We start from the raw sequence: 12,479 nt of genomic DNA on the forward strand, positions 1-12,479 counted from the left end.
TACTGACTTCCCTATTACTGAGAGGGAATCTGCCACTTCATCTGACTTGGCCCCCTGAGACAGGTGTTTGGTCAGTCTTTCCATCCAAAAGTCTGAAATTCTGGCAATGCAGGCTGCTGCCAGAGCTGGGGCCAGGGCAGATGTGTTAGCATCCCAAGCCTTTCTCAGGAGGGATTCAGACCTTTGTTCCATCAAACCCTTACTGCTCCCTGAATCCTCGGAGAGATCAGATCTCTTGGTAACTTGCGACATCACGGCATCCAACCTGGGAAGCTTAAAAGAATTTATCTTCCTCTTCTTTTCCAAGTCTTAGGTCTGGCCATTCTCCTTTCAGGATCCTTCCATTCCTGTAGGATTAAATCCTTTAAGGATTGGTGGAAGGGGAGCATCTTAGCATGGGCCTTAACTAGGCCCCTTATACATCTTGTCCTGCGCTGAAGTCTCTCTGAGGGTTTCTGGGATTTCTTCGGTGGCGTAAACCACCTGAAGGCGCCCCTTCAGGTCTTCCAGCAGGAAGGTGCCTGCCAGGCTTAACCTCCTCCCCTGCCTCACTACCCAGATCTAGGTTCACCTCCTCCCCTGAGCTGTGGTCTGATCTAGGTTAACTTTTCAGCTCTCCCTTACTCTCCTCCTCATCCCTGGCTTGGGCTGGAGGAAGCATCTGGGAAAATCGGAGGAATAAATTTGGGCCCCCTCTGGAATTAAGGCTTTACTGCGAGGACGAGCCTTCCTTAGGGATTAGCTCCTCTGGGCCTGGGACCTGAGACTGTGCCACAGAGGTTTGAAAAGACTGGATGGTGGCTACCATCTGCACTTGCATAGATGGTAGGAAATCTTTCATCAAGCTTTAAGCCTCGTTCCCTGCCAGCTTGTTAGCGCATCTATAGCAAAATGGTTTAGAATGGGAATTAGCTAGCTTCTCTCCACAATAACCACATTTCCTAGAGGAGAGAGAGCTCATGGGTAGAGAAGGCAGTCTATCAGGAGCCTCCTGGGTTCCGCCTGGGAATTCTGAAAGAGAGAAGAGGAATACCAATTGCTTATTCTCTCTCCCTCTTCCTATCCTGCTCTTGCTGCTGGGCTTTAATATATAGTTAATTTGGGGGGGGATTGGAGGATCCAGAGTGAGGCTTTGAGTGCACGCCTCCTCTTCCTGTTCCAGTGCCGAATGGTACAGAAGACCATGTGGGACAGAAGGAGACAGCAGCTGGGCGGCATTTTTGCACCGTACAGCGGCGGTTCACACTCCCCTGTGACCAGAGCGCTGGTGCCAAGTGGGGGCGCCCTGTGAGAAGGAATAACCCTGCAGGTTCAGCCCTCCCCAGCCTCCCTATTCCTGCCTCACAGGGGTAGCATCTTACCCTCCCCAATCTTCTGGTCACAAAAAACAAGCGTTCTGATGTAGGGAGAAACACAATCAATACTGGAGGGCAAGGGGAAGGGAGGGGACTTTTAACAGCTATAAATTGATTGTGTTTCCTGTAGGGAGGAGCCTCTTATCTCAGGTGTGCCATTCTGGAAGGTGATAGGAGAAATTACCCTTTACAATGATTGCAACATAAACATGCATGATCATATACTAGCTAAGAATTCACATTCAAGCACTTGGACACTTGTGGTACTGCTATAATCTCAGAGGAACCTGTAACTGGATGGAAAAATACAACCTAGTGCAGGCCATAGACAAGTCAAAAAACTGAATGCAAATTCTTCGTCTTTTGTATCATTAGTGTGCTAGCTGCGACACAAGATTTTTGTGTCGCAATCAAACGTGCCTGATCCAACATGCTGGATTTGGTTCAGAAGAACAAAACAAATGATGGCACAATTGTATGCACCATTTTCATTTTTTGGTCAACAAAAAGTTTAGTTTTCGACTAGTCTATGGCTAGCCTAAGAGATGTAAGCTTTCCCTAAAAATCAGCTACACCTGGTGTCTAAAGATTACAACATGCCCACAGGCACATTGAATTAAATTTTAGTTTCACTATTACCCACTTGATTTGGCAATGAATTGTTTTTTTCTATCCATAGGCACCTTTAGAAAAATATCCTACCAGTTACACAACTCTTAGCTAGGCTATCTTTATAGTGGAAATTCCTTACCTTTGAGACAACTGGAACACCAATAAGTTTCCAGTTTTTCAACACATCTCCATCACTCTCAATCTTAGCATGTTGTATAAGTCGGTCTAAGTTCTCCTGTGTTGTCCCTTTAAATAAAAGTAAACAAAAATAAATAGATAAAAAAAATACAGTAATGGTGAAAAATATTTGCACCCATGCATTTCTGTCAGGTAATGCACCACTTCACCCAGAAAACAAATTATAAAAAACAAATTGCAATTATAAATGTTTAGGTATTCTTGTGTTTATTTCTTTTGTTTGTACTGGTATGAAACAAAAAAGTGGAGAAACAAAAAGCCAAATCTGACACATTCCACCTAAAACTCCAAAAATTGACTGTACAAAATTTTTGGCACCCTCAATGTAATATTTGGAATAACACACCTTGGAAAAAATAACTGAAACCAATCACTTCCTGTAACCATCAATAAATTTCTTACACCTCTACTGGCATTCTGGACCACTCTTCTTTCGCCAACTGCTCAAGGTCTTTCATATTAGAAGAGTTCCTTTTCTCAACTGCTGTTTTGAGATCTCTCCACAGGTACTCTATGGGATTGAGATCTGAACTCATTGTTTGCCAGTTCAGTACTCTCCAGCGCTTTGTCCCAAACCATTTCTGGGTGCTTTTTCATCTGTGCTTTGGGTCATTGTCCTGCTGTAAGACCCATGATCTCTGATGGAGACCCAACTTTCTGACACTGGGCCCTACATTGCACCCCAGAATTCTTTGGTAGTCTCCAGATTTTATAATGCCATGCACACGGTCAAGACATCCAGTGCCTGAAACAGCAAAGCAACCCAAAAACATCAGTGAACCTCCACCATGTTTGACTGTAGGGACTGTATTCCTTCAAGGCCTCATTTCTTTTTCTGAAAAATAGTAGAATGAAGGGCTTTACCAAAAAGCTGTAATTTTGTTTTGTTTGTCCACAGCACATTCTTCCAAAAGGATTTTGGTGTCTTGGCAAACTCCAATCTGGCTTTTTTATGTTTGTGTCAGCAGTGAGGTCCTTCTGGGTCTCCTACCATAAAGTCCCTTTTCATTCAGATAGCGAAGTATAGTGTGAGCTGACACAATTGTAACCTGTGCCTGAAGGTCAGCTTGAATTTGTCTGCAAGTTGATCAACATTCTTTAGCCACCATTCGAACAATCCTTTGTTGCAATCTTTGATACATTTTTCTCTTGCGTCCACGTAAAGGGAGATTTGCTACAGTGCCATGGGTTGTAAACTTCTTGACAATGTTCCACACAGTGGACACTGGAACATTAAGATCTCTGGAGATGGACTTGTAACCTTGAGATTGTCCATGCTTTTTCACAATTTTTGTTCTCAAAACCCCACACAATTCTTTGTTGCTCTTCCTCTATTCCATGCTCCATGTGGCACACAGACACACAAAAGAAAGGTTGAGTAAATTTTTCACCATTTTAACTGGCTGCTGGTGTGATTTCTATATTGTCAACACCGGTTAATTGATACAGGTGAGTTTAATTACAAATTACAGAAACTGGAATGCAATTATTTCAAGAAGGTACAAATAATTTTGTCCAGTCCATTTGGCTTTGTTTCTCCACTTGTGTCATACCAATACAAACAAAAGAAATAAACATGAGAATGCCTAAACATTTATAATTGCAACAATTTTCTGGGTGAAGTGGTTATCTGACAGAAATTTGGAGCTGCCAATATTTTTGGCCATGATTGTATAACAAAACGCAAACTATTAATTTACAATAATTAGGCTACTTGTTGCCCAACCTAAAATCGTCCTGGGGATATCAGAAGAAACAGCAAAATATCCAGAATGGGAATTCCAACACCACATAAGCCTGGATTCACACTGAACACAACTTTGCAATCGTGCAACTTCACTTGAAGTCACACGATTTCAAAATCGAAAATCAATGCGACTTCAGGTGCAAATTGTAAGACATCTGTGCGACTTCACGCACAGGTGTCTATATGCAAGTTGCACCCGAAATTGCCAAAAGTAGTGCAGGAACTACTTTTCAAATTGGTGTCGCACCGATTAGAACAGCTCCATTGCTGATCATTGGCTGCAACTTGTCATGCGCTTTGGACTTTGTCAAATTGCATGACAAGTCGCATCAGTGTGAACGGGAGCCAATGGTTCTGTAAGTAAGTATAAAAGCTTTATATTTTCTCAATTAAAGTAGAACTATAGGCAACACTTTTTGTTTTGTTTCATTTTGGATAGAGTAAGGGAGGGTTATGATCCTGTCAGTTCTTTTTGCTATCTGTGTCCCATTTGGGAGATTTCCCTTCACTTTCTGTCCCATAAACAAAACAAAAAGTGAGAGAAAATCCCTGCAAATTAAGGAATTCCATGGGGACCCCCAGGTCACCAGAACTAGTGCCCCCATTGGAAATCTCCCCTCTATTACTTTTTCTACTTTCAGAGTTGTCCAGAAAACTAAATAAAGGGTAAATCTTCCAATGGGGACACTTGTTCCAGAGACAACTGCCTAAGAGGAAATTTCCCAAAATAAGGGAAATCATTCTCTAACTTCTTATGTGTCTCTGGTACAAGAAGTTGAAATAAAGTTCCTAAACATCACAGAAGCAGAAAAAATTCCCTAACTGGTAACCCGTAAAAGGCTTTTAAAGTGGTACCTATGGATAATTTAATGTACTGTAGTTTGGCACAATTTTAAAGCAAGGCATGGTTGGTATCTATTTACTTGGCTTAGCAGCAAAGTGTAAAAGTGTATTTTTTCCCCAAACATTTGCGTTCGAAAACCTGCTGCGCAAATATCATGTGACATAAAATATTGCAACACTCATCACTTTATTCTCTAGGGCTTCTGCTTAAAAAATAAAATAATGTTTGGGGGTTCCAAGTAATTGTCTAGCAGAAAAAAAAAAATGCAGATTTTTACATATATAAGAAAAATGTCAGAATTGGTCCAGTAGGCAACTGGATAATCAAGCAATATTTATTGAAGTGTAAACATTGGACAGTTACATTTGGACAATGTAAACCAAATAGTAATGCCTGCCTCACCCTATATTGTTAATTTGCAACACAGTGGGTATAGAGCCCAAGGAAGATATGGAGCAGGGGAGTCATGAACATTACAGTTTATAAGGACAGAGTATTTAACTCACAATTTTTTTTTTTTTATTTATTTTAAAGTGTTACCAAACCCAGGACCCTGTATTCACTAAATCTGGTCTCCTACAGTACACAGAACATGGAAGAGCAATTATTTTAGTAAATATAAACTGCAAAATACCTTTTCTCATCAGATGTTAGAGCAGTCTTGTGGCTTCTATCAGTGTTCAGCCAAGCACTAGCTAAAGCTTGTAGGAGGAGTTTTCTTTCTGGTCTAGGAGGATGCGGATCCCCTGACCTCTAACCAGTGCCGATTGGCCCTGTGCTGATCACATGCACTCTCCCAAGAAACAAAAAAAAAAAAAACAGAAAAAACTTCTATAGCAATACACACCAAACTGAGCATGTGCAAAATGCTTACGGTCATGTCTGTCTTATCAAGAGAGAAGTGATGGTTGTTTAAACAAGGGGAGGAACAGAGCAATCAGGATCAAAATGGCCTTTTTACGTAATGCAGATGATTAACCCCTTAGGTTCCACATGCTTTACTACACATACAGACTGACTTTACTGTTGTGGGTTTAGTAACACTTTATTTTGTTTTTGGCAACAGTTACAATAAGCAAATAAGAAAACAGGAGCCCCAAATTAAAAACAACAGAGTAAAGGGTGTAAAAAGGGCAAAATAATTAAACCATTTGGTATTGAGCTACGAAGAGCCCACCCTAAAAAAAAAAGAAAAGAAAAAAAGTTTAAATTGCAAACAGAAAGATAAAATGGTGAATACAGAAACCAAGAGCAAAAACACACTCATACAGAACCAAACACACGTGCGCTTCCTACTCAGACATCAGAAGAAATAAAGAGCCCATATCCACCACGGCAGTGGCACAAGAATCATCTCAAGTTGTAGAAACATGCCACAATGACTGAAATAGTGGGATATCAACCCAGAAAGAGTCAGATGTCAAGCCAGGGTTGCTACACTTTCCTAAACTTTTTAGGGCAAGCCCGACCTTTGTAGATCAACTTATATTTAGGTGGATCAAGATTAACCATATGATAGAATCTTTGTATAGAAGGCGAATTAGTAGTTTTCCAATTTAACAAGTTTCAAACATAAAACAGAAGCATGCGTATTAATATTCTAGGATGAGTCTGAGGTGTGAAATCATTCAAAATGCCCAAAAGACCCACCTCTGGTGTATGAGGAACTGGCAAATGTACAGTGTTAATCAAAAAAGGCAAAGAGGTCCTGCCAATATGATGCAAGAGCCCAGAAAAAGACAGGCCCAGAAAATGTGAAACAGATCCACACTCTCAAGGCCATAACAAGAACAAGAGGCCGCAGATCTGAAGCCCATAAGGGCCAACTTAGCAGGGGTGTAATGAAGATGGTGGATACATTTGAATTGAGTGAACTTATCAGCAGTACTGATGAGATCTTGAAGACAAGCCTCAGTAACCTCTTTCCAACCCTCTTCAAGCAGCCCAGGGAGCATTCCCACTTATGATGAGAAATATGAAAAGGCTTAGTCCCAGCTGCCTGGAGAAGAGAATAAAAATTAGTGACCAGCTTAGCAATATCGGGGTCTGACAATTACATTTCCAAGGACGATTCCAAGAGCTCGAGGGTTAGAGTCCCAAAATTGTGTCTTTATAGCATGATGTAGCAGCAAAAATTTATAAAAAAAAAATTGTTAGCCATCTTATACCAGGTCTTCAAGTCATCAAGAGATAGAAAGCTACCATGTGAAAGGCAACACTAAGACGGCCCCACCAACTTGAGTCAGGGTGACCCAGGAGCTCAGGAATAGTAGGATTGTGCCACAGGAGAGTTTGTTATCTCACATATTTAACACATAGCCTTTCTCAGGAGTTACTAACAGAAAATTGTATTAAACCACTTCCCACAATAGGAGGCACCCATTCGGTCTTGGGTTTCAGTGGTTATACCAGGATCATGGCTGCATTCTGGAATAAAAATTTTTTTCGTGGTAATCTGTAATGTAAGTGATCCGAGAGGCTTTACAGTCGCCAGATCACTTTTACAGGGGGCAGAGAAGTATGACCAAAGTTTTTTTGAGCATACTTTTCTTGTGGGTCAAAAAGGTGCACTTATAATTGCTCTCCTGTGACCCAGGAGTCAGCTGATAGCGCTGTCAGTTGATGTGGCAGAACTACTCCAGGCTCTTGAAGGACCATAATGTCATGATCCACTCAGCTGCATGATTAACAACTGGGTCAGCCTGTGCACATGCAGCCAAGACCTGGAGCCAGTTATTACCACCTCCTGACTCGCCTGGCGCTCCAGTGATCACTTGAGGAGCAGAATGAAGACCAGTGGCTGACAGTTACTTCTCTCCACTCTGAGCAGATTGAAAGTTGAGCGATCAGCAGTCATGTGATCGCTCAGTTATCTGGGTTAGAGCAGATGTGGGACAGCTGTAGCATCAGAACAATGCTGTACCATGGAGATGAGTACGAATGTTTTTATTCATAAACCCCAAACTTCTCCTTTAAGCATCCTCTGTATATGTGGTTACACATTGTTTTCTTTAAATGATCTTATTTACCAACTGCACATTGCCTTTGCTAAATGAACAGCCTTTGCCATGCAAATGAAACACTAAGAACCTCAGTTGGACCTGATGGGATTAAAGAGAAATGGCAGGAGTCTTAAACCGCAATATGCTCAGCAAACCTCTCTCTCAGTTCCAAATACCAGCAAATATTGGCACAAAACCTTTAGACTTCTGCTAGAAAGATGAACATGAAGAGGAACTTCATCTTTCAGCATGACAACGACCCAAAGCATACATCCAAATCGACAAAGGAATGGCTTCACCAGAAGAAGATTGGAGTTTTGGAATGGCCCACCCAGAACCCAGACCTGAATCTGATTGAAACTCTGTGGGGTGATCTGAAGAGGGCTGTGCACAGGAGATGCTCTTGCAATGACAGATTTGGAGTGTTTTTGCAAGTTTATAGGTTACATTAAAAGGTGGAAAAATTATTTATCTTTGTCTCTCTTTTTTTTTTTAAATTTTAACAGGGGTGTGTAGACGTTTTATATCCACTGTATATATACATATACACACACTGCTTAAAAAAATTAACCACTTCCGGTCGCCCACTGCATATAGATGGCAGACAGGAAGCAGTGCCGATGCGGGCTAACGTTTCTGTACATCAGCCCGCATCGATGGCTCGTGCATGGCTCAGAGTGTGCACCCCAGAGTTCGGTGATCAGTGTGTCGCCCAGACAATCACAGCACTCACATAGTAAACATTGGAAACTGAAAGTAAAGATAGTTTCTCTCTGCTCTCAGTGTCAGAACAGATAGAAGCAATCCTGCAGTGTGTGAGTATACAGCAGCCTGTCAGGCTGCTTGTACACTCGCACACTGCAATGCCAGCCACCCCAGTGCCCCAGTATAGTGCCCCTGATCACTGCCCCACAATAACAATAAATAATGCAGGAAGGCCCTGTCACCTGTCCCAATGCGCACAAAACACCCCCATACATCATACCAATGTCCTGATTACCGCCATACCCCAAACCAACACCCTGATCACTGCCATATGCCATACTAGTGCCCTAATCATCACTGTACACCATACCAGTGCCCTGAACACCGCAATACCCCATACCAGCGTCCTGATCACTGCCATACCCCATACAAGCATCCTGATCACCGCCATACCCCAATACCAGCATCCTGATCACCGCCATGCCCCATATCAGCATCCTGATCACCTGTCCACTTACCAGTGTCCTGATCACTGCCATAACCCCATACCATCACCCTGATCACCGCCATACCCCATACCAGCGTTATGATCACCATCATACCCTATACTAGCATCCTGATCACAGCCATGCCTCAGAACAGCATCCTGATCACCCCCATACCCCATAAGGAGTATCCTGGATACTGAAATACCACCACCATACCTCATGCTAGTATCCTGATCACCACCACACCCCATACCAGCATCCCGATCACTGCCATATGACATACCATCATCTGGCATTTTAGGATCTCAACTGATCCATTTTCAAATATATATCCTAGAGCAGTGATGGCGAACCTTTTTGAGCCCGAGTGCCCAAACTGCAACCCAAAACCAACTTATTTCTTTCAAAGTGCCAACACTGCAATGAAACCTGAATATCGAGCTTTTGGTTTAGAAAAAACAACTCGTACAGTAGTGCAAACTAATTAACAGTACAGGGATGACCAGAGACTGCGGACACAGTACAGGGATGACCAGAGACTGCGGACACAGTACAGGGATGACCAGAGACTGCGGACACAGTACAGGGATGACCAGAGACTGCGGACACAGTACAGGGATGACCAGAGACTGCGGACACAGTACAGGGATGACCAGAGACTGCGGACACAGTACAGGAGATGACCAGAGACTGCGGACACAGTACAGGAGATGACCAGAGACTGCGGACACAGTACAGGAGATGACCAGAGACTGCGGACACAGTACAGGAGATGACCAGAGACTGCGGACACAGTACAGGAGATGACCAGAGACTGCGGACACAGTACAGGAGATGACCAGAGACTGCGGACACAGTACAGGAGATGACCAGAGACTGCGGACACAGTACAGGGATGACCAGAGACTGCGGACACAGTACAGGAGATGACCAGAGACTGCGGACACAGTACAGGGATGACCAGAGACTGCGGACACAGTACAGGAGATGACCAGAGACTGCAGACACAGTACAGGAGATGACCAGAGACTGCAGACACAGTACAGGAGATGACCAGAGACTGCAGACACAGTACAGGAGATGACCAGAGACTGCGGGGACAGTACAGGAGATGACCAGAGACTGCGGGGACAGTACAGGAGATGACCAGAGACTGCGGGGACAGTACAGGAGATGACCAGAGACTGCGGGGACAGTACAGGAGATGACCAGAGACTGCGGGGACAGTACAGGGATGACCAGAGACTGCGGGGACAGTACAGGGATGACCAGAGACTGCGGACAGTACAGGGATGACCAGAGACTGCGGACAGTACAGGGATGACCAGAGACTGCGGACAGTACAGGGATGACCAGAGACTGCGGACAGTACAGGGATGACCAGAGACTGCGGACAGTACAGGGATGACCAGAGACTGCGGACAGTACAGGGATGACCAGAGACTGCGGACAGTACAGGGATGACCAGAGACTGCGGACAGTACAGGGATGACCAGAGACTGCGGACAGTACAGGGATGACCAGAGACTGCGGACAGTACAGGGATGACCAGAGACTGCGGACAGTACAGGGATGACCAGAGACTGCGGACAGTACAGGGATGACCAGAGACTGCGGACAGTACAGGGATGACCAGAGACTGCGGACAGTACAGGGATGACCAGAGACTGCGGACACAGTACAGGGATGACCAGAGACTGCGGACACAGTACAGGGATGACCAGATGACCAGAGACTGCGGACACAGTACAGGGATGACCAGATGACCAGAGACTGCGGACACAGTACAGGGATGACCAGAGACTGCGGACACAGTACAGGGATGACCAGAGACTGCGGACAGTACAGGAGATGACCAGAGACTGCGGAAAGCACAGGAATGACCAGAGACTGCGGACAGTACAGATGACTGCTGACCTTTGGGGAGGGAGGGGGAGCGGGTACCTGAATTTGACAGGTACCCGCTCTTACTTCCGCAGAGTTTTTTTTTCATCTTACCTGTTCCTTTATCCAGCCGCGCGCTGTCTTCCCGGCTTCTGTAGTGTGGGCGCTCGGACAGCCGGATGCCCAGTGCGCATGCGCGAGAAGCGCTGCGCTTTGTGATTGGTCCGGCGGCTTCTGGGATCTGTCATGTGTCCCAGGTACCGCCTTACCATTCACAAAGAGCACTGCTTCTTGCGCATGCGCACTTGGGACCCGGCTGTCACGCACACTACAGAAGCCGGGAAGACAGCGCGCCGCTGGATAGAGGGACAGGTACTGCAGAGCTGCAGCACTGCAGAGCTGAGCGGCCGGCCCGGTATTCTGACACGGCGGCGGTGGAAATACCGGACCGGCCGCTCTATATTCGCTCCATAAGACGCACTGACATTTTCCCCCCTTTTTTGGGGGAAAAAAAGTGCGTCTTATGGAGCGAAAAATACGGTATTCTCCTGGCGTGCCCACAGATAAGGCTCGGCGTGCTGGCTGTGGCACGCGTGCCACGGGTTCGCCATCACTGTCCTAGAGTTTGTAGACTCTATAGCTTTCACACAAACTAAATATTATAAACAGTTTTGGGCTATATTTACACTCAAAACATAGCAGAATAGATTTTGGCCTAAAATTTATGAAGACAAAATTATCTATTTGCAAAAAAACTAAGCAAAATAGTTTTTCAAAATTTTTGGTATTTTTTCATTTATATAGCAAAAAAATTAAAAACCAAGTGGTGATCAAACACCACCAAAAGAAATCTCTCTCTCAAGATAAAAAGGTAAAAATTTCATATGGGTACAGTCACTCAAAGTGTGATAGTGCTGAAAGCTGAAAATTGGCCTGGACTGGAAGGGGGTGAAAGTGTCTGGACTTCAAGTGGTTAAAGGAACACTTTTTAATCAGAGTATGGCATCAAGTCAATTAAACTCCTGGGATATTTGATCTGGCAGTTAAGTAGCAGAGGAGGGTTGTTAATCAGTTTCAGCTGCTTTGGTGTTAATGACATTAACAGGTACACTAGATGGACAACAATGAGACGACCCCCAAAACAGAAATGGTTTTACAGGTGGAGGCCACTGACATTTTTTTTTCCCTACTCATCTTTTCTCTTTCACTAATTTTGCATTTGGCTAGGGTCAGTGTCACTACTGGTAGCATAAGGCTACTATGGATCCTACAGAGGTTAACCAGGCAGTCCAACTCCTCCAGGATGACACATCAATATGTGCCATTGCCAGGTTTTCTGTGTCTCTCAGCACAGCTTCAAGAGCATGGAGGAGATTCCAGGAGACAGGCAGTTACTCTAGGAGAGCTGGACAGGGCCATAGAAGGTCCTTAACCCATCAGCAGGACCAGTCTCTGCTCCTTTGTGCAAGGAGGAACAGGATGAGCACTACCACAGCCCTAAAAAAAGGCCACCAGCAGGCCACTGGTATGAATGTCTCTGACTAATCAGAAATAGACTTCATGAGGCCCTGTGCTCACTGTCCAGCATACAGCTCGACTGGCATTTGCCATTGAACACCAGAGTTGGCAGGTTCAACACTGGCG

At 44.4% G+C, this 12,479-nt stretch overlaps 1 protein-coding gene across 1 annotated transcript in view; it reads right to left on the reverse strand.

Annotated features, from left to right (window-relative positions):
• The window catches only part of STXBP3 (syntaxin binding protein 3), a 110,417-nt gene that overhangs the window by 44,920 nt on the left and 53,018 nt on the right, over positions 1-12,479 (reverse strand). The window contains exon 14 of the mRNA XM_089688699.1: positions 2,107-2,213. Within this exon, the coding sequence (XP_089544825.1) occupies positions 2,107-2,213 (107 nt within the window). The remainder of the gene's footprint in view (positions 1-2,106; positions 2,214-12,479) is intronic.

Source organism: Staurois parvus, unplaced genomic scaffold (genome assembly GCF_062004578.1).
Source record: "Staurois parvus isolate SC_StPar_1 unplaced genomic scaffold, SC_StPar_1.0 ptg000450l, whole genome shotgun sequence".
Lineage (NCBI taxonomy): Eukaryota > Metazoa > Chordata > Amphibia > Anura > Ranidae > Staurois > Staurois parvus.